At 35.1% G+C, this 23628-nt stretch overlaps 2 protein-coding genes across 3 annotated transcripts in view; both read right to left on the reverse strand.

Moving 5' to 3' along the window:
- Positions 1-285: 285 nt before the first annotated feature.
- Positions 286-13262, reverse strand: LOC135676283 (pumilio homolog 24-like). Of its 2 annotated transcripts, XM_065187293.1 has the most exons (19): positions 12988-13086; positions 12326-12366; positions 11301-12083; positions 10687-10740; positions 9090-9151; positions 8940-9021; positions 8608-8731; positions 8418-8501; positions 7339-7453; positions 5695-5845; positions 5388-5600; positions 4954-5025; positions 3980-4030; positions 3841-3891; positions 3637-3744; positions 3378-3557; positions 2684-2758; positions 826-1070; positions 286-717 (listed from the first exon to the last, which is right to left on the reverse strand). In XM_065187293.1, exons 3-19 carry the CDS (start codon positions 11556-11558, stop codon positions 582-584), a joined length of 2061 nt encoding a protein of 686 aa, XP_065043365.1. In that variant the 5' UTR covers positions 11559-12083; positions 12326-12366; positions 12988-13086; the 3' UTR covers positions 286-581. The 2 variants fall into 2 exon arrangements, with proteins under 2 accessions (XP_065043365.1, XP_065043375.1); XM_065187303.1 differs by lacking the exon at positions 11301-12083 and having other exon boundaries at positions 12988-13262.
- A 758-nt stretch (positions 13263-14020) lies between these two features.
- The window catches only part of LOC103998986 (pumilio homolog 24), a 10996-nt gene continuing 1388 nt past the window's right edge, over positions 14021-23628 (reverse strand). The window contains exons 3-17 of the mRNA XM_065187313.1: positions 22860-22921; positions 22710-22791; positions 22382-22505; positions 22194-22277; positions 21113-21227; positions 19477-19627; positions 19170-19382; positions 18736-18807; positions 17764-17814; positions 17625-17675; positions 17421-17528; positions 17162-17341; positions 16442-16516; positions 14576-14820; positions 14021-14466 (exon numbers count right to left, since the gene is read on the reverse strand). Of these exons, the coding sequence (XP_065043385.1) occupies positions 14331-14466; positions 14576-14820; positions 16442-16516; positions 17162-17341; positions 17421-17528; positions 17625-17675; positions 17764-17814; positions 18736-18807; positions 19170-19382; positions 19477-19627; positions 21113-21227; positions 22194-22277; positions 22382-22505; positions 22710-22791; positions 22860-22921 (1749 nt within the window). The 3' untranslated portion in view covers positions 14021-14330. The remainder of the gene's footprint in view (positions 14467-14575; positions 14821-16441; positions 16517-17161; positions 17342-17420; positions 17529-17624; positions 17676-17763; positions 17815-18735; positions 18808-19169; positions 19383-19476; positions 19628-21112; positions 21228-22193; positions 22278-22381; positions 22506-22709; positions 22792-22859; positions 22922-23628) is intronic.

Below are 23628 nucleotides of genomic sequence, written 5' to 3' on the forward strand. Positions count from 1 at the left end.
AAAATTATAAGATAAAATTTCACACTATAAGCCTTAATTATTTGATTGATTATTATACAAGCATGTCAAATTACGTGACCTTATAGGACGCAATAGAAATTGTTGCTAACTTTCGTCAATAGGGAGGCTGATATGTTTCTGAACAAGTTGGTTGATCTGATAATAAATAATACATGAAAATAAAATCATTTGTTGGGTGTCATGATCAACATCATCATTACCATAATCTTCATCAATCAACACTGATCATTATCACCACGACCACTGTTACTATCGTTATGAATATAAATAATAATGTCATGCGATTTATAAAATAACACCAATGATAGTAGCTAGCATATACAATCTCATATTACTGATTTTTTTTTTCCTTCTCTTAGTTCGGGAAAGCACAAAAATAATACAAATTTTTTTTCTAATCTGGCATAAATCCTAGTAAAATCCAGATATAGAAATGGATCATGACCTCCAAGTTTGCCAAGATTGTGTGCTGCTTAAGCTGGTATACATGTTGATGAAAGATTAATAGATGAACCCTTTTTGGTTAACCGCATTCACACCCTTCCACCTGTAGGAAGGCTTCAAACTCCTTGTTCAACCAACCTATTCTCAGGAGATTTAAGAACACCACGATCCATCAAAGGCTGAAGCTCAGGCTTTGCCAAGTCTTTAACCTCTGAAACCGATGATTCCAGGAATGCGAGAAGCACCTTGCAACTGCAATAGACATCAAAATAATCCAATGTGAACACTGATATTTGTACACAAACACCATTTTTTTTAGTAATTACTCTATTTATTCCTCCTCTAGTAACATCCTTTTACCTGTGGCCTTGAGCCCAGACGTCGCACTTCCCATCCAAAGCCATTTTCCACAGAGTGGCTGCGAAACCAGGGCAATCAAGGACGAGCTTCCTGATGAGCCTACTGGAGTGGAAGTTCTCCAAAACATGCTCCTCTTGTGACTCATTTGTCTTGGGCAGGGCTGCCAGAGAAGCTATTGCTTTATGTAAAGCATCCATTCTATCAGCAAAAGATTGCAAGATACCGTCACTTCCACCAACAGCTAGCTGCATCCGAGGAAATAGAATGAGATAACAAAATATAGTCGCAAGACATCATGTCCTTTTCAGCAATAGATTAAATGATAAAGAACAAACTGATCTTTTTAAGCCACTTAATTAATTTTCTTTTTCAAGAGCCTAATAGGGCATAGACCAAGGCATATCCATGTGAACCACTAATGAATAACAAGATTCACAACATATATAAAATAGGATACATCCATGTCAAGAATCAGGATATCTTTGGGGACATTTATTCTTCTTTCCTGCGCAAGACCAATATCTAGACAAGAGGCTCTTGTTAATGTATGACTTTGAGAAAGTCAATGTACACAGAATTGGCCCAACAAAAAGGGAGATAGATACCTTGTCTCGAAGTCGTGAACTCATGTGTAAAAACTGTAGACTTCAATTCCAATATCAATTTATTATTATTGTCATAATTGTTCCTTCAGATAAAATGTAATACGATTAAGAAAAAAAAACCTAAAGAATCACAACGTTGATCAATTATTGCTTTGGTAGTAATAACACAATAAACTAATTGTTTTTTTCCATCATAGTTCTATAAACATAAATTGTGAAAGTGAAAGTACTTCCTAATATTTGGAGACTAGAAACAGTAATCCAGAACAAAAGGCCATTGGCATGTTAAAACTCCAATGACACATAAACCAGCCAAAGAAAGAACTTGCTGAAAATACATTTTAGAGGTTCTCGTAAGCTTGGGGATAAAAAAGCTTACAAGGATCCGCCATTGCTCGGTAGCTATATAAATTTTAAATAGTTTCCAGTTCATGCGGAAGTACTGTTAACTATAATAGGCATGCTTCCTTTCAAATAGTTGATGAACAACCAAAGAAAGAACAGACAAGAAGTAAGTAAGAATATCACTTCAGGATCACAATGTTCCAATATCGTCTTATGAAAGCTTGAAGATAATATGGGTTGTATCAAGTGATTATAATCTTATAAACCCAAGCTTAATTTTAAATAATAGTCCAAGAGAAACATAAATTCATATTAATAAAAGAAAGAAATGTTGACTAAAATTAAAAATAAACAACTGTGTAAAAAAATACAAACAAATTCACTGTCGGATGGGATGTGAATCTAGAATTATAATATAGATATCAAGCAGGTCATATGATTTTTTTAAAGCAATACTGCTTACACAATTTCATATACTCCCACTGAAAAACCGTAGAAAATATCTTCTAGAATATGAAAACTTCCATACATTCCATGTTCACATGTGAGAAATTTTACATGACAATTTTCTTTCACATATGCAAACAGTCGGCCATCAATGATAATTCAGCATTTCAGAGGGAAGGAGTATATACACATTTATATTTTTTATACTTATATTTATCTATATAGGTATGTGTGGAACTTTCCAATGACAAATACATAGTTTCAAACTATTGCAGTATGTAATAGTCTCCAATTTTTGGTACATTCGACCACTGCCTTTCAATAGCAATTTTGTTAATTATGTTTTTAACCAAATCAAATAGAAGATTGGCTAATGAAAGGATACATCAGGAGTTCTACAGAAATGAGAAACTAATAAAATTAATGCAGCAGCTCAGAAGAAAGTGACAGAAAAAGAACACCTCATAAACTACTTCTTTGCCGAAGGTTGAACGGAGTAGCTCACCAATATTATCAGTACAAGTTTCAAATAGTCCCTGCGGTAGAATGACCAGAAACAATGAAATCTTTAAAAACCATCAAGTGCATATTTCACAAAATAAAATGAACCAATTTTGTTCTTTGTTACTTTTAGTTTCTCTGAAAATAGTAGTAAAAAATCTAGTAACAGCATTTACACTCCAGTTAATGAAAGCTTATAGTTTAATGAGTAGCCTCTCAACCAGCAGAAAGAAACCATTTGTGTATGTGAGAGAGAGAAAGAGAGGGAGAAAATACACTAGCATGATGATAGCAATTTTGCAAAGAACTGAACAAGGAGTTCTGGAATGTCAATTAAAGGCACGGTAGTAAAAGTCACACATCAAGAAAAGAATGGAACCTGCTGCCAGCAGTAAGAGTTCAGAAAGTGAAAAAAAAAAAGAATAGGTGAATCAAACCAAATCCAACCAGAATACTGAATGTGACCCAAAGCTTGACAGAACTCTCCTCTATCCCCACCTCCAAATTCATATTTTGCTGTCTGAAACTGTGTCCAATATTATGGTACAAGAAGAAAGAAAAAGAAAATGTGTGTTTTGACACTTGACCATTTAACATTGTAAGCTAAAAATGGTCCAGAATATTGCATGTCTGAAGCAGAATATTAAGTGTTACCTCAGCAAACCCACTCTCAACCATCAATTCACATCTCCTGCGAAATGAATCCTTCTTGCCTCCGGTATCTAACTGCACACTCTTCCTCCCAACTTCACTGTTCTCATTATCTGTCATGGGAGCCTCCCCATTTTGGCATTGCTCCAAGCCAACTTCCATGGGGTCCTCTGTCTCTTCCACCTGAGATGGAAGTGAACGGATTCAGATGATGCACATCTGCTACTAGCTTGAATTACATAATGATGGAAATAATGTTTGCCTGTGCAGAAAGGGAAGGAACAGATAAACTTAGACAAGCCAAATCCTCAGGTGCAAAATAGCGTGAACATTGTGGATGAAGTAGCTGCAGTAGTGTACGTCTTCCATTCTGGCAATTCAAGAGATTTCTTTTCTCTTAGTTGCAAGAATCGGATCAAGAAACACATCAAAAAATTTCAGCTATTGATCAGAACAAAGTAACTACCTTATCCAATACCAGCTCCTTCAGCATTGTTTGCAGCTCCCGTATTACAATCTGACAAATGATATAAAAAATTTTCAACAAATTTCAGAAGGTCAAAATCAAAACTTTAACATCAAATATCAAACGAGCAATCACTGACCTTTGTTACAAGCTTCGTATCATCAACTACCGAAAGGACACAAACTAGCAACTGGAATAAAATATTGCCAAATTAGTACAAAGTTATTATGCCATATAATTGCATTCATATACTGTTCAAAAATCACAGATAAAGCCTTAGGACACCTCAAATTTTATATACCGATTTAATCCATCAATAACTCCCAATGTGGAGCCATTAGTGTTTCATAATATGTCGCTCTCAAATATGATTCCTCGTCAATGTCCAACATATATAAATGGTTTTTAGACAAACAGAGCATCAATGGCATGCCCTTTGCACCATTCATGATAGCAATTTCCTATATGTCATAATTCACTCCATACCAATTGTCATAACATAACTAAATAGATTAATTGCCTAGTAACTCGGATAGACTCAAGTTATTAGTTGCCAGTCGACTAAATCTTATGTACCAATGTAATCCATGAATAACACCAAAAGTTTTCAAACAAGCAAATATAAAGAGCCCTGAGTTTCCGAATGGTCCCTAAAAGAGTACAGAAAATTAGTGAATTACAGCACAATATGGAAGGTCACAAGAAGCTTTCTAATCAAATTCCTCCACTATTCAATATTTTTAACAGAAGGCAGTGGAGTATTCTTGATATTTGATAAGGCATGCTATCACTGTAAAACTAAAAACGTCACAAGTTTCCAGATCAAATATGTACAAATTGACTGTAGATCACACTGGAAACCGCTGCTAACAAGAAAAACATGCCATTGGCACATATTATGATAACAGAAGAATTGTAGAATACATATTTAAAGCCAAAAAAAATGCAAGTCTGATCAAAATAATGTTAACAAGGGAAAATAGAAATATGATGGACGAAAGCAATGCAAGAGAGCAACATCATATTGTCAAAAGTGGATTTGGTCGGTTAACTGAATTTAGACAGTTCATACAGATTCTTATGTATTTTGAGGGTTGAGAAAAGGGTGCTTACAAGACTCCCAAGTTGATGAAGTGAAAGCTTTCTGACATGACCCTTTATGCCTTTAATAACCTTTTTTCTTTCCTGTGAAATTGAATCAAGTTATAACATTCCAAACAAAAGAAATACTCAAGTTTAGAGCATAAAGAAACTAAGCTGATTCCTGTGGTATTATATGCTGTGTAATCTAGAAGACCAAATCATAGATTTCCATGCCCGATCAAGAATGACAGCATATTGATAAAAGCCACTTCAATTAGTGATTAGAAGGCAAGTAGTATGCATGACTATGAGAAATAAAAGCAACAGATGCAACAAGTTATCATGAGAATTACCGGAGATCAATTAGGCCATGCACCATAAATCGCATTGTATATAGTAAATAAGCACCTCAACTATCTGGCTGAAGGGAAGACAAAATTGAACACACAAACATTATTACACACCTTTGCGCTTGCATGTTTGACACAGAGGATACAGATCTTTAGACCATCTCTTGTGAGAATCATCCGAGCAAGAAGTGGTTCTTCCACTTTTTTTTTTTTAATTTTCCTCTTTTTCTGCATCTCTGGAGCTGAGAAATGAGGACTCTCCTCTGCAGAATCTGACTCTCGCACAAGAAGAGGTAATAATTGTTGAATCACATCTGCAGCAGAGGACTTCAAATGGAAAAAATAGACACAAACTGTAAGTTTTAAAAAGCTTAAAATTATACAACATATTGATGCAGTAGGTAAACATGACAAAGATCACCTTATCAGCAATTGTGAAAAACTCCATGAGGACCTTGTGTATAATGGAATAGTCAACAATCCCTTTTTCCAAAAGTGGCTGAATCACAGACATCATGTGTTGCAACACAGATGATTTTTGTAGTCCAAGTTTAGAAATTATATCCACCAGCCTGATATGAGATGGGGCACATCAGAAGAAAATAACATAAAAAGTCGATGGTAACAAAAAACGTTGTTGTGTTATAACACCATGTCAGCTAAGAGCTAACATAAATAACATAATCGCTATATTATATAAAAGCATAAAAAATATCGCCTTAGGGTGTTTAAGGTTGCATGATATGTTTCACCATTGGAATTTGTTTTAGAAGCCCTGAATAGGCTCAAAGTATTATCTTTTGATTAGAAGATCAGATTTTTGTTAGGTAATTTGGTTAACCTCTTTGGAAGCATTCCTTCTTTATCCTATCCTTTTCCAGGACACATCAGCACCTAGATCTAATGACTTAGTCTGCAGCTACCAAACACATCCCTTAAATGCTTTCATAAATCTGTCAGGTAATACTTGTTGAATATGAGTCACATACTTCCACTACGTATCCAAACTTACAGATAATTATTGAAGAGATTGGATACTTTTAGCCTCATAGGATATTTCATGGTAGTATTTTGTTCGTTAACTATCATAGAGATGGATATATGATTAGATAGACTATTTACATGCCTTTTGTATTAACCATCAAATTATTGAAATATTAAACTAGTAGAATCATATTGCTCCATTTAGAAGTTCTTCTTACCCTCACTATATGCTTGAAATACAATGCCATTAAACATAATTTTGTTTATGGATAATAGTTGTCATCATGCATCGCCTATTCTAACAACATAAACAAATATTAACCTTTGTCATGTGCAACATTATATATTACAATATTTTTATTGTAATATCAACTCCGATTTTTCAAAGGTTTGATATAGATTTATCCATGTCGTGTTGGATTGCTAATGCAAGTTGTACCATGTTTAAATATCCAAGAAATTCTGATTTAATTTGGTAATTATCCACATGGTTCAACACCGAATCCGAGAGAAGTCAGGTAGTTTTTCCTAATTCCCTAGCTAGTAGTTCTATTCTTTAGTTTTATTGAGTATTTATTTAAGAGTATCTAGCTACTGAAAAACAATAATGCATATATCGTTTGTTCAACATTTAACAAAAAAAAAGCAAAAAAGTTTCCATGCCTATCCCTAGGACACTATACTCACTTTCTCCCTAATTGCCCTTCTATTGCTTCCCACAAATTAAGTTGTTGTCTATAAGTTTCAGATAAAATAAGCCCTAAATATAATACAATTCATACAAATTCTCCGGGTATAATCTCCTAACAATGAGTCAACAAGCTAATCTGTTTTATCAGAACCACATTGGAGAATAAGAAAAATAAAGAAAGCAATATTAAAATACAACCAAGCAAAAAAACAATCATACAGTTTTCTTGTCCATATCCGTTTGCCATAATATATCATCCTCATTGAGGACGATTCAGAATTCGTATGACCAAAGATGATTTCCATATTGCAAAAGAGGAAAGAATACGCATTCATAACCCGAAAATACAAAGACAAGTGCAGTCCAAAGAATCTCTTATGTTCCAATTACCTGCCTGAATTTGTTAAGGTCAGGTCCTTAAATAATTGAAGCTCTGTAGAGTACATCTCCATCAAAAGGATTTGCTTTTGGGACCCATTGGCCAAATGGAATACATAGTCAATGACTACACGGAGAAACAAGATACGAAGAAAATTTGTTAAAAAGATATTTAAAATATAAGCAGTTATACAAAAGCTCTAAAAATCCTTTTATAAAAAATAAGCCAACGCATATTGGCGATAAAAAGAAGTGCACAATAACCTCATCAAAAGATGTGTAACACTCAAAATGACTGTTCATTTGTTGAGGGTTTTTTTGGATGGAACAAAGTAAATAAAAAGGTACAGAACAAGCAATTTTTTATTTCATAGGGGGGCCAGTGTTGGTGGCAGGTGGGGGCCATTGTTGTAAACCTAAACAATTCAGTCAAATGATCATATAATTTGCATCTACCTATAAAGGAGAATTTAGCTTAATTTACGTTTAAAATGGCATGTGTTATATGTATTCCTATATAAAGGACTTGTTGAATTAAACCGAACCTGAATTATGTACATCAATAGCCTTTCAAAAGAAAACATCGAGTTAACCACAGCAGAAAATCATGGCGATAAGTAGACATGTTAAGCTCAAATATAATGGGCAAGGTCCATAACAAGACCATATAATAATGATAAACTATACACTAACTCATAAAAGCTTTTATCAAGTCTCATTATAAATCTAAGCAACCTCAACTCATTGGATTGGCAAGTCTTAAGTCTTTAAACCTTAGCATTCCTAGATATACAAGAGGGTCTACAGAAGGAGGGCAAAGGAGAAGAGTTGTTTTTGACAAAATAAAATTAGAGCAATCACAAAGGCTAAAATTTGGGCATCAGTAGTTAAACTAGACACAAGTATAAACTTCAAATTAATAAAATTATGGCAAGATACCTCGAGAAGAATTCCTCTGAATTACACCTCATGCAGTTACAGTATAATTAAATTTGGATTGTGAATAGCCCGCAGGTCCATTTTCCATAATCAAAATTATGATCAAATAACAATATATACTAGAATGCTTAAATTTTAGATACCCTACAAACCTGCAGATCCAACTGAATGTCGCAGAAGAGAAGTCGCATGCCCATGTAGAGAGGATATGAACCACTCTAGTTGTTTTTTGCTAGCTGAGGAACAGACAAAAGAAATCTCATTCAACAACGGAAAAGATCCACATAATTCAAATCAAGCTTTACCATAAAACATATCCAGTTCACAAGTTATATGACATACCATGATCTAAAAGTTTCTTTACTAAATGAACTGCATACTTTTTCTGTGAAAGAGCAAGAAGATGAGGCCGAAGAGCCTCAAAAACAGCATCTCTTTCTTCTTGTGTACAATATTTGACACACGTCTGGTAAATAGTAAAACACCATAAAAGAACTAAATAAGTTAATAATAGAATGAAAAAGCATACTATCCATCACATGCTTTGTCGTATAAAATTTTAAACATCTAAAACTCCTGAGGTTTAGTCTTCCAAAATCTAACATTGAGAACACATAAAATTTAGAAGTCAGTTGTTCACAAGAAAAATGTCAGAAGTATGAACTTAAACTCACTTGAAGAACACGTGCCGCAACATGAGAGCCTGCAATCTCCACAAACTTCCCATTCATCTTACGTAAGGCTTCACTTACAAGCCTAAAGAAATACTGTCCCAGTAAATAACAGAGAGATAATGGAGAGCAATAAAACAGTTGAGCACTTACTCGGATCTCGCTTGTTTGCCAACGTTGTAACATCTCATTTTTTCCCACAATGAAGCAAGCTCCTGCAAAACATCAAATTCAACTCTTATTAGCAGTTTCTTTAGAAAAGGTTTAGAAAAAAATCTCAAGCATTACTCAAATATACATATTGTATGTCAAAAGGGTGAAAAAGATCAGATAATAACTATATGGAAATCAAAGGGTTTGTTAAGCCATAATCTATAGTTTGAGAAAACAAAAGGTGTTGCACCAAATTACTTTACACAATAAACTTAAGCATATATGCTGATTACCGGCAATGCAAACCACTATGACAAATGAGCACTATTCAACTATAAATTACCACTTTCAGGCCTTGAGGATTTGATTAGTGCTTGAATTGGAATTCTTGAGGCTTGCTATAAGCTAAGAGCTAATACATGTGCATTGGTGAGCAACTTGGCACCAGCTAACTAGCGGCCTAAGTGTGCTACCCAAGGTTCGCTGTACCGTACCGTACCGGCGTTTCAACCCGGCTTGGTACGGTATGATACCGGTGTACCGGGCGGTACATCAGGGCGTACCGAATAATTTTTTATTTTTTCATACTGTAGCAGTGCTACAGTATAGGACTGTAGCACTATAGCGGTACCGGGCGGACCGCGTACCAATAACCTGTCGGACCGGTACATACCGCTCGGTTCGGGCGATACGCTTCGGTACGGTAGACCTTGGTGCTACCAATGACACATGGGTTTTTCTTTTCCATTCTATGTTCTTAGCTGCCATCAATATTGTTCATTCTTGTTGGCCTTACTCATCTCTCCCAGGAGACTAGTACAGTAGCTTATTAGCATTAAGTTTTCACTACACATCTCTCCCAAGAGATTAGTACAGTAGCGTATTAGCATTAAGTTTTCACCAAGGATTGTCATGTCAATTACCACATGTTGTGCATGGACTTACCAACCAGCAAAGACCAACTTCATTCAGCAAACCCTTTCTCCATAAAAGGAAAATCCTTGGTTTTCGAGACAGTGTCCACTGACATACTTCTTGGTCTCTTCTTCTTTTGCCCTATTCCTAAGTTTCTGGAAACATGGTTGGTTGCCTTCATTTCCATGTTATCCCTTCTTATACCAAAAATAACTACACCCTCAATTTCAACCTAAGTGTAGCACATCATAAGCCTAAATGAACTGTGACACATAAATCAAACGTCAATGTGTGTCTTATTATAGAACATGTGCTTGTCTATCACACGAGAGATTTAATATGCCGACAAAAATCCTGGCACAGCATCATGTCCCTAAACCATCACCTTGCTAACATTGCACATGCCACGAGACACAGTAAACAAAATTCAACCAAACAATTGAGGCTACTAAATCCGGCTGAAACTATGACACAAACAGAACAAGTGGATCAAACTATTTGTTTTGATTATGCTATTTACACCTACAAACACAAGAAAAACAACAACAACCAAAAAAGTGATTCCAAGAACCATTCAAATAAGACATTGTTCGAACAAATCATGTAATCATTAGGCAACTCAACAGAAGCTGTAGTATAATAAAGGAAGAGAAAATGTTTGTGCAGTTAAAATCAAGCTTACTTTCTCAAGGTTGTAATTTGGTTTCCTCTTCTTCTTCCTTGTTTCTGCCATTTCCTGGACAAACCAAACGGTATCAAAAATCTGGGAACGTTCTCAGACATCACAGTTGAAATGCAAATTAAACTAAATGTAGCATTTTAAATATTAGATTAATAATGCATGTTCCCCATGAGGATTAGAATCCTCTCCACGACAATTAACCTTTAGGGATTACACTCCATCTTAAAAAAATATAGAGAGCGACATACAGAAATTAAAGTATGCAAGTATACAAGTTTTCTCATCTGCCAGCCTTCTGTTACACCAAAGGAACCAAGTAAATGAAGGGTCTATGTCAACGACAATTAAATTCCAAGAATATTCAGTAAGGCCAATCGAATTGAGGAATAGGAGAAGATCTCGTTCATCAGTACTCTTACAAAAAGTTCAAGAAAATAGTCTCTAAATCAAATAAATAATCAATTAAATACAAAGATTACTCAATCTGATTCAATCTTATAAAAAACAAAGACCGAGAAAAAAATGAATCATTCAGCAAACTTCTAACCGTACTACAAAGAAACCCAAAAGCCTCAAACAAAATCAGGCAAGCAGATGATGGCAGTGCAGCAAACCTTGGCAGCCAAGCGCCTCTCCCTTGAGGTCTTAGGCTCCTTCTTCGCCTGTACAGTGGCCTCATCGCCGGCCTTGGTGGGCTTTCCCGATTTTAACTCGAACGCCTTGGACGGCTTCTTGAAGCCTTGCGTTTTGAGCTTCGCCGGCTTCGAGGCAGCGTTCTTAAGCTGCATCAACTTGGGCTTCCCCCCTCCCTTCGCCGCTGAGGGCTCACGCTTCCTCTTCTTGGATCCGCCAACCTCCCCCACGACCGCCATGAGCGATCGAACGAGAGAGCTCTTCCGACGCGGATTAACTTATGGAAGGACGACATGAGGGTTTTTGGATGGGGTTTTGAATGGCCGATTTAGGGATCCACAAATGGGTCGGGTCGACCCGTCGATTCAGCAAACCGGCCCAAAAACACATATCTAAGGGAACGATTATAATATTTTATTACTATTTATGATCCCTATTTTACTATCTAAATTTTATTTCAATATATCTAAACTATTCATTTATAAATCTATTTTTTAGAAAAAATATAAAACTAAAATGCTTTATTTGTGTTTTGTTGGTGACGTTGGAAAAGTTGATAAACAAATCATCCTTACTATCACTCCATGCAACTAATTAGTCATTCTTTTTCTATTTATAATCTAGGAATTAACAAAAAGATGATTATCAAACACTCACTTATTTGCAAACCTCACTTGGGATTATTATTATTTGTCACTTCATAAAAAACTATTTTTACTCAATTTAATCTCGTCCTTGTCGGAAATGGTTACCATATGCAGTATCTGCAAAAAATTAGAGTCAATAAAACAAGAGTCTTTTTTTTTCAATTTTCAAAGCCTATTGCCATCATTTAATAAAATTACTATAACATAGTTTAATAAAATAAAAAATTACTAAGATCAAAATCTGATATAGATCATGTATCAAAATCAATTTAGACACCTATCAATCCAATTTAAGTGACTGGAATAGATTCAAGATATATATATATATATCTTAGCCTGAGAACTTGCGTCCAAAGTACCTTTGTCAGAAGCCTAGCTTCTCTTGTGCCCTTGCGCTTCCCTGTAATATGAAAATCATAGGTCAAGAGGAACGGTTATGAACAAAATTTATTCGAATAAGAATTATACCATATCCAAAAACTAAAAGAACTTGCATCAGTCAGCTAATAGAGGTCAGTCTTCAATAAGATGTTCAACGGTCAGGTTGCTTGAAGATCAAAAAAGTATTACACTTTTTGGCCAAAATCATTAACTATCTTCTCACACTGTTTCCTTTGTCCTCTAGTACTAAGTAAGCAAAACAATATTAACAGTCAGCATCTGATAGACACAAAGAACCGCAAGATTAAACTTATATTGTTAATTCAAAAGGGAATCTAGAAACTTGAAGAGTGCAGAATGCATACGGTATGAACATACCAATAAAACTACAAAAAAAAGCATCAATACCACAATCTCAACCTCAAGACGGGATAAAATTCACGATATTAACAGAGCAGTCAAACCATCAGATAAGCATCTATTAACAAATGCCCCACGGAGAAGTAGCCGCGAGCAGAAACAACGTCTCATACAAAAAGCATACAGCATACAGCTCTGGGGCTCCTTCGAGCGCAAGGGCAGGATCGATGGCAGACACTACGCTACAGCCAGGAATGATCAGAGGAGGAAAGGTTCTTACGGGAGTTGGCCATGGAGATCTCGCTGACTTCATTGGGGTCGAGCCACACCTTGCCCCGCCCGCACTTGAGGACACTCGCGGCGAGCCGCTTCTGGAGCTTCAGCGACACCATCGTACGCCGCCTCCTTCAGCTCTTCTTCCTTGAGGGGGAAGAAAGAAAGAACGAACGAGAGAGACTCGGCGGCGCAGGGAAGAAGGGCTTCTAAACGCCGCCTCCTTCAGCTCTTCTTCCTTGAGGGGGAAGAAAGAAAGAACGAACGAGAGAGAGTCGGCGGCGCAGGGAAGAAGGGCTTCTAAGGGTTTCTCGAGGGTAAAATTGTAATTTACTTTTCTTTGTTGTTTTTCGGTTTTTTTTTTTTTACACAAAGTGTGGTAACCGATGAGGACCACATTTTGATGACATCAAAAGTCAAATTTATTTTTTTCTGGATAAGATAGTTAATATCATTAAAAAAAATTTATATGATAAAGTTTTCGACCTTTTAATTTTTAAGTGAATCAGATGCAAATATTATAAATTTATCGGATGATATTTTAAATCTTAATTTTTTTATAAATAAATATAATATAATATACTATCTCATCAGAATAATATTTTAGGTATAAAATTTAAAACTTGTCCTTCAGTAAATATAATTAAAAATTTGTATATGAACTTTCCGCCCTTTAACCAATAAAAATTTATTTGATGATATTAATTTTTTGATAAATAAATATAATATATACTAACATCCGAATAATATTTTAGGTAAAAGAAAATTATAGGATAAAATTTCATACAATGAGCCTTAATTATTTGATTGATTATTATACAAGCATATCAAAATACATGACATTATAGGACGCAATAGAAATTGCTGCTATCTTTCGTCAATAGGCAGGCTAATAAGTTTCTGATTTGTGCAATGCGAAAGGCATGGCATCAATCGACAGGTTGGTTGATCTGAGAATAAATAATACATGAAAATAAAACCATTTTTTGGGTGTCATGAACAACATCATTAACATCATCTTCATCGATCAAAACTGATCATTATCACCACGACCACTGTTACTATCGTTATGAATATAATTAATAATGTCATGAGATTTATAAAATAACACCAATGATAGTAGCTAGCATATACAATCTCATATTACTGATTTTTTTTTTTCCTTCTCTTAGTTCGGAAAGCACAGAAATAATACAAATTTTTTTTCTAATCCAGATACAGAAATGGATCATGACCTCCAAGTTTGCCAAGATTGTGTGCTGCTTAAGCTGGTATACATGTAGATGAAAGGTTAATAGATGAACCCTTTTTGGTTAACTGCATTCACACCCTTCCACCTGCAGGAAGGTTTCAAACTCCTTTTTCAACCAACCTATTCTCAGGAGCTTTAAGAACACCACGATCCATCAAAGGCTGAAGCTCAGGCTTCGCCAAGTCTTTAACCTCTGAAACCGATGATTCCAGGAATGCGAGAAGCACCTTGCAACTGCAATAGACATCCAAATAATCCAATGTGAACACTGATATTTTTGTACACAAACACCATTTTTTTAGTAATTACTCTATTTATTCCTCCTCTAGTAGCATCCTTTTACCTGTGGCCTTGAGCCCAGACGTCGCACTTCCCATCCAAAGCCATTTCCCACAGAGTGGCTGCGAAACCAGGGCAATCAAGGATGAGCTTCCTGATGAGCCTACTGGAGTGGAAGTTCTCCAAAACATGCTCCTCTTGTGACTCATTTGTATTGGGCAGGGCTGCCAGTGAAGCTATTGCTTTATGCAAAGCATCCATTCTATCAGCAAAAGATTGCAAGATACCGTCACTTCCACCAACAGCTAGCTGCATCCGAGGAAACAGAATGAGACAACAAAATATAGTCGCAAGACATCATGTCCTTTTCAGTAATAGATTAAATGATAAAGAACAAACTGATCTTTTTAAGACACTTAATTAATTTTCTTTTTCAAGAGCCTAATAGGGCACTGATGCCAGAAAATAGACCAAGGCATGTCCATGTGAACCACTAATGAACAACAGGATTCACAACATATACAAAATAGGACACATCCATGTCGAGAATCAGGATATCTTTGGGGACATTTATTCTTCTTTCCTGTGGAAGACCAATATCTAGACAAGAGAGTCTTGTTAATGTATGACCTTGGGAAAGTCAATGTACACAGAATTGATCCTACAAGCAGGGAGATAGATACCTTGTCTGGAAGCCGTGAACTCATGGGTAAAAACTGTAGACTTCAATTCCAATATCAATTTATTATTATTGTCATAATTGTTCCTTCAGATATAATGTAATACGATTAAGAAAAAACCTAAAGAATCACAAGGTCGATCAATTATTGCTTTGGTAGTAATAACACAATAAACTAATTGCTTTTTTCCATCATAGTTCTATAAACATAAATTGTGAAAGTCAAAGTACTTCCTAATATTTGGAGACTAGAAACAGTAATCCAGAACAAAAGGCCATTGGCATGTTAAAACTCCAATGACACATAAACCAGCCTAAGAATCCAGACATTTTAGAGGTTCTCGTAAGCTTTGGGATAAAAAAGCTTACGAGGATCTGCCATTGCTATGTAGCTATATAAATTTTAAATGGTTTCCAGTTCATGCGGGAGTACTGTTAACTATAATAGACATGCTTCCTTTCAAATAGTTGATGAACAACCAAAGAGAGAACAGACAAGAAGTAATTAAGAATGTCACTTCAGGAAAAGATCAAAATGTACCAATATCGTCTTATGAAAGCTTGAAGATGATATGGGTTATATCAAGTGATTATAATCTTGTCAACCCAAGCTTAATTTTAAATAATAGTCCAGGGGATACATAAATTCACATTATTAAAAGAAAGAAATATAGACTAAAATTAAAAATAATCATCTGTGTAAAAAAATACAAACAAATTAACTGTCGGATGGGATCTGAATCTAGAATTATAATACAGATATCAAGCAGGTCATATGATTATTTTAAATCAATACTGCTTACACAATTTCATATAGTCCAACTGAAAAACTGTAGAAAATAAATTCTAGAATATGAAAACTTCGGTACATTCCATGTTCACGTGTGAGAAATTTTACATGATAATTTTCTTTCACATATGCAAACAGACACGGCCATCAATGATAATTCAGCATTTCAGAGGGAAGGAGTATATACACATTTATATTTTTTTATACTTATATTTATCTATATAGGTATGTGTGGAACTTTCCAACCACAAATACATAGTTTCAAACTATTGCAGTATGTAATAGTCTCCAATTTTTGGTACATTAGACCACCGCCTTTCAATAGCAATTTTGTTAATTATGTTTTTAACCAAATCAAATAGAAGATCGGCTAATGAGGGGATACATCAGGAGTTCTACAAAAACGAGAAACTAATAAAATTAATGCAGCAGCTCAGAAGAAAGTGACAGAAAAAGAACACCTCATAAACTACTTCTTTGCCGAAGTTTGAACGGAGTAGCTCACCAACGTTATCAGTACAAGTTTCAAATAGTCCCTGCAGTAGAATGACCAGAAACAATGAAATCTTTTAAAACCATCAAGTGCATATTTCACAAAATAAAATGAACCAATTTTGTTCTTTGTTACTTTTAGTTTCTCTGAAAATAGTAGTAAAAAATCTAGTAACAGCATTTACACTCTAGTTAATGAAAGCTTAAAGTTTAATGAGTAGCCTCTCAACCAGCAAAAGGAAACAAGGAAACCGTGCATGTGTGTTTGTGTGTGTGTGTGTGTGTGTGTGTGAGAGAGAGAGAGAGAGAGGGAGGAAATACACTAGAATGATGATAGCAATTTTGCAAAGAACTGAACAAGGAGTTCTGGAATGTCAATTAAAGGCACGGTAGTAAAAGTCACACATCAAGAATGGAACCTGCTACCAGCAGTAAGAGTTCAGAAAGTACAAAAAAAGAATAGGTGAATCAAACTAAATCCAACCAGAATACTGAATGTGACCCAAAGCTTGACAGAACTCTCCTGTATCCCCACCTCCAACTTCATATTTTGCGGTCTAAAACTGTGTCCAATATTATGGTACAAGAGGAAAGCAAAAGAAAATGTGTTTTGACACTTGACCATTAAACATTGTAAGCTAAAAATGGTCCAGAATATTGCATGTCTGAAGCAGAATATTAAGTGTTACCTCAGCAAGCCCACTCTCAACCATCAATTCACATCTCCTGCGAAATGAATCCTTCTTGCCTACGGTATCTAACTGCACACTCTTCCTACCAACTTCACTGTTCTCATTATCTGTCATGGGAGCCTCCCCATTTTGGCATTGCTCCAAGCCAACTTCCATGGGGTCCTCTGTCTCTTCCGCCTGAGATGGAAGTGAACGGATTCATATGATGCACATCTGCTACTAGCTTGAATTACATAATGATGGAAATAATGTTTGCCTGTGCAGAAAGGGAAGGAACAGATAAACTTAGACAAGCCAAATCCTCAGGTGCAAAATAGCGTGAACACTGTGGATGAAGTAGCTGCAGTACTGTACGTCTTCCATTCTGGTAATTCATGAGATCTCTTTTCTCTTAGTTGCAAGAATCGGATCAAGAAACACTTCAAAAAATGTCAGCTATTGATCAGAACAAAGTAAATACCTTATCCAATACCAGCTCCTTCAGCATTGTTTGCATCTCCCGTATTACAATCTGACAAATGATATAAAAATTTTTCAACAAATTTCAGAAGGTCAAAATCAAAATTTTAACATCAAATATCAAACGAGCAATCACTGACCTTTGTTACAAGCTTCGTATCATCAACTACCGAAAGGACACAAACTAGCAACTGGAATAAAATATTGCCAAATTAGTACAAACTTATTATGCCATATAATTGAATTCATATACTGTTCAAAATCACAAATAAAGCGTTAGGACACCTCAAATTTTATATACCGGTTTAATCCATCAATAACTCCCGATGTGGAGCCATTAGTTTTTCATAATATGTCGCTCCCAAAGACGATTCCTCGTCAATGTACAACATATATAAAATGGTTTTTGGACACACAGTACATCAATGGTAACTCCACATCAAGGCATGCCCATTGCACCATTCATGATAGCAATTTCCTACATGTCATAATCCACTCCATACAAATTGTCATAACCCAACTCAATAGATTAATTGCTTAGGAACTCGGATAGACTCAAGTTATTAGTTGCCAGTCCACTAAATCTTATGTACCAACGTAATCCATGAATAACACCAAAAGTTTCCAAATAAGCAAATATAAAGAGCCCTGAGTTTCCGAATGGTCCCTAAAAGAGTACAGAAAATTAGTGAATTACAGCACAATATGATAGGTCACCAGAAGCTTTCTGATCAAATTCCTCCACTATTCAATATTTGTAACAGAAGGCAGTGGAGTATTCTTGATATTTGATAAGGCAAGCTATCACTGTAAAACTAAAAAGGTCACAAGTTTCCAGATCAAATATGTACAAAATGACTGTAGATCATACTGGAAACCGCTGCTAACAAGAAAAGACATGCCATTGGCACATATTATGATAACAGAAGAATTGTAGAATACATATTTAAAGCCAAAAAATTTGCAAGTCTGATCAAAATAATGTTAACAAGGGAAAATAGAAATATGATGGACGAAAGAAACGCTAGAGAGCAACATCATATTGTCAAACTGAATTTAGACAGTTCATACAGATGCTTATGTATTTTGAGGGTTGAGAAAAGGGTGCTTACAAGACTCCCAAGTTGATCAAGTGAAAGCTTTCTGACATGACCCTTTATGCCTTTAATAACCTTTTTTCTTTCCTGTGAAATTGAATCAAGTTATAACATTCCAAACAAAAGATATACTCAAGTTTAGAGGATAAAGAAGCTAAGCTGATTCCTGTGGTATTATATACTGTGTAATCTAGAAGACCAAATCATAGATTTCCATGCCCGATCAAGAATGACAGCATATTGATAAAAGCCACTTAAATTAGTGATTAGAAGGCAAGTAGTATGCATGACTATGAAAAATAAAAGCAACAGATGCAACAAGTTATCATGAGAATTACCTGAGATCAATTAGGCAATGCACCATAAATCGCATTGTATATAGTAAATAAGCACCTCAACTAACTGGCTGAAGGGAAGACAAAATTGAACACACAAACATTATTACACACCTTTGCGCTTGCATGCTTGACAGAGAGGATACAGATCTTTAGACCATCTCTTGTGTGAATCATCCGAACAAGAAGTGGTTCTTTCACATTTTTGTTTTTAATTTTCCTCTTTTTCTGCATCTCTGGAGCAGAGAAATGAGGACTCTCCTCGGCAGAAGCTGACTCTCGCACAAGAAGAGGTAATAATTGTTGAATCACGTCTGCAGCAGAGGACTTCAAATGCAAAAAATAGACACAAACTTTAAGTTTTAAAAAGCATAAAGCTATACAACATATAGATGCAGTAGGTAAACATGACAAAGATCACCTTATCAGCAATTGTGAAAAACTCCATGAGGGCCTTGTGTATAATGGAATGATCAACAATCCCTTTTTCCAAAAGTGACTGAATCACAGACATCATGTGTTGCAACACAGATGATTTTTGTAGTCCAAGTTTAGAAATTATATCCACCAGCCTGATATGAGATGGGACACATCAGAAGAAAATAACATAAAAAGTCGATGACAACAGAAACATTGTTGTGTTATAAAACCATGTCAGCTAACATAAATAACATAATCGTTATATTATATAAAAGCATAAAAAATATCGCCGTAGGGTGTTTAAGGTTGCATGATATGTTTCACCATTGGAATTTGTTTTAGAAGCCCTGAATAGGCTCAAAGTATTATCTTTTGATTAGAAGATCAGATTTTTGTTAGGAAATTTGGTTAAACTCTTTGGAAGCATTCCTTCTTTATCCTATCCTTTTCCAGGTCACATCAGCACCTAGATCTAATGACTTAGTCTGCAGCTACCAAACACATCACTTAAATGCTTTCTTAAATCTGTCAGGAAATACTTGTTGAATATGAGTCACATACTTCCACTACGTATCCAAACTTACAGATAATTATTGAAAAGATTGGATACTTTTAGCCTCATAGGATATTTCAGGGTAGTATTTTGTTCGTTAACTATCATAGAGATGGATATATGATTAGATAGACTATTTACATGCCTTCTGTATTAACCATCAAATTATTGAAATATGAAACTAGTAGAATCATATTGCTCCATTTAGAAGTTCTTCTTACCCTCACTATATGCTTGAAATACAATGCCATTAAGCATAATTTTGTTTATGGATAATAGTTGTCATCATGCATCGCCTATTCTAACAACATAAACAAATATTAACCTTTGTCATGTGAAACATTATATATTACAATATTTTTATTGTAATATCAACTCCTATTTTTCAAAGGTTTGATATAGATTTATCCATGTCGTGTTGGATTGCTAATGCAAGTTGTACCATGTTTAAATGTCCAAGGAATTCTGATTTAATTTGGTAATTATCCACGTGGTTCAACACCGAATCCGAGAGAAGTCAGGTAGTTTTTCCTAATTCCTTAGCTAGTAGTTCTATTCTTTAGTTTTATTGAGTATTTATTTAAGAGTATCTAGCTACTGAAAATCAATAATGCATATATCGTTTGTTCAACATTTAACAAAAAAAAGCAAAAAAGTTTCCATGCCTATCCCTAGGACACTATACTCCCATTTCTCCCTTACTGCCCTTATATTGCTTCCCACTAATGAAGTTGGTGTCTATAAGTTTCAGATAAAATAAGCCCTAAATATATTACAATTCATACAAATTCCCCGGGTATAATCTCCTAACAATGAGTCAACATGCTCATCAGTTTTGTCAGAACCATATTGGAGAATAAGAAAAATAAAGAAAGCAATTTTAAAATACAACCAAGCAAAAAAACAATCATACAGTTTTCTTGTCCATATCCGTTAGCCATAATATATCATCCTCATTGAGGACGATTCAGAATTCGTATGGCCAAAGATGATTTCCATATTGCAAAAGAGGAAAGAATATGCATTCATAACCCGAAAATACAAAGACAAGTGCAGTCCAAAGAATCTCTTATGTTCCAATTACCTGCCTGAATTTGTTAAGGTCAGGTCCTTAAATAATTGAAGCTCTGTAGAGTACATCTCCATCAAAAGGATTTGCTTTTGGGACCCATTTGCCAAATGGAATACATAGTCAATGACTACACGGAGAAACAAGATACCAAGAAATTTTGTTAAAAAGATATTGAAAATATAAGCAGTTATACAAAAGCTCTAAAAATCCTTTTATAAAAAATAAGCCAACACATATTGGCGATAAAAAGAAAGAGAGTGCACAATAACCTCATCAAAAGATGTGTAACACTCAAAATGACTGTTCATTTGTTGAGGGTCTTTTTGGATGGAACAAAGTAAATAAAAAGGTACAGAACAAGTAATTTTTTATTTCATAGGGGGGCCAGTGTTGGTGACAGGTGGGGGCCATTGTTGTAAACCTAAACAATTCAGTCAAATGATCATATAATTTGCATCTACGTAGAAAGAATTTAGCTTAATTTACGTTAAAAACGGCATGTGTTATATGTATTCCTATATAAAGGACTTGTTGAATTAAACCGAAACTGAATTATGTATATAAATAGCCTTTCCAAAGAAAACATCGAGTTAACCACAGCAGAAAATCATGGAGATAAGTAGATAAGTTAAGCTCAAATATCATGGGCAAGGTCCATAACAAGACCATATAATAGTGATAAACTATACATTTATTCATAAAAGCTTTTATCGAGTCTTATTATAAGTCTAAGCAACCTCAACTCATTGGATTGGCAAGTCTTAAGTCTTTAAACCTTAGAATTCCTAGATATACAAGGGGGGTTACCGAAGGAGGGCGAAGGAGAAGGGTTGTTTTTGACAAAATAAATATAGAGCAATCACAAAGGCTTAAATTTGGGCATTAGTTGTTAAACTAGACACATGTATAAACTTCAAATTAATAAAATTGTGGCAAGATGCCTCGATAAGAATTCCTCTGAATTACACCTCATGCAGTTACAGTATAATTAAATTTGGATTGTGAATAGCCCGCAGGTCCATTTTCCATAATCAAAATTATGATCAAATAACAATATATACTAGAATGCTTAAATTTTTTATACCCTACAAACCTGCAGATCCAACTGAATGTCGCAGAAGAGAAGTCACATGCCCATGTAGAGAGGATATGAACCATTCTAGTTGTTTTTTGCTAGCTGAGGAACACAAAAGAAATCTCATTCAACAATGGAAAAGATCCACATAATTCAAATCTAGCTTTACCATAAAACATATCCAGTTCACAAGTTATATGACTTACCATGATCTAAAAGTTTCTTTACTAAATGAACTGCATACTTTTTCCGTGAAAGAGCAAGAAGATGAGGCCGAAGAGCCTCAAAAACAGCATCTCTTTCTTCTTGTGTACAATATTTGACACACGTCTGGTAAATAGTAAAACACCATATAAGAACTAAATAAGTTAATAATAGAATGAAAAAGCATAATATCCATCACATGCTTTGTCGTATAAAATTTTAAACATCTAAAACTCCTGAGGGTTAGTCTTCCAAAATCTAACATTGAGAACACATAAAAGAAGTCTGTTGTACACAAGAAAAATGTCAGAAGTATGAAAATAAACTCACTTGAAGAACACGTGCCGCAACATGAGAGCCTGCAATCTCCACAAACTTCCCATTCATCTTACGTAAGGCTTCACTTACAAGCCTAAAGAAATACTGTCCCTGTAAATAGCAGAGAGATAATGGAGAGCAATAAAACAGTTGAGCACTTACTCGGATCTCGCCTGTTTGCCAACGTTGTAACATCTCATTTTTTCCCACAATGAAGCAAGCTCCTGCAAAACATCAAATTCAACTCTTATTAGCAGTTTCTTTAGAAAAGGTTTAGAAAAAAATCTCAAGCATTACTCAAATATGCATATTGTATGTCAAAAGGGTGAAAAAGATCAGAAAATAACTATATGGAAATCAAAGGGTTTCTTAAGCCATAATCTATAGTTTGAGAAAACAAAAAGTGTTGCACCAAATTACTTTACACAATAAATTTAAGCATATTGGCTTGCTATAAGCTAAGAGCTAATACATGTACATTGGTGAGCAACTTGGTACCAGTGAACTAACGGCTTAAGTGTACTACCAATGACACATGGGTTTTTCTTCACCATTCTATGTTCTTAGCTGCCATCAATATTGTTCATTCTTGTTGGCGGAGCCTTCCTTACTCATCTCTCCCAGGAGACTAGTACAGTAGTTTATTAGCATTAAGTTTTCACTAATCATCTCTCCCAGGAGACTAGTACAGTAGCGTATTAGCATTAAGTTTTCACCAAGGATTGTCATGTCAATTACCACATGTTGTGCATGGACTTACCAACCAGCAAAGACCAACTTCATTCAGCAAATCCTTTCTCCATAAAAGGACAATCCTTGGTTTTCAAGACAGTGTCCACTGACATACTTCTTGGTCTTCTTCTTTTGCCCTATTCCTAAGTTTCTGGAAACATGGTTGGTTGCCTTCATTTCCATGTTATCCCTTCTTATA

Source organism: Musa acuminata, chromosome BXJ1-1 (assembly GCF_036884655.1).
Source record: "Musa acuminata AAA Group cultivar baxijiao chromosome BXJ1-1, Cavendish_Baxijiao_AAA, whole genome shotgun sequence".
Taxonomy (NCBI): domain Eukaryota; kingdom Viridiplantae; phylum Streptophyta; class Magnoliopsida; order Zingiberales; family Musaceae; genus Musa; species Musa acuminata.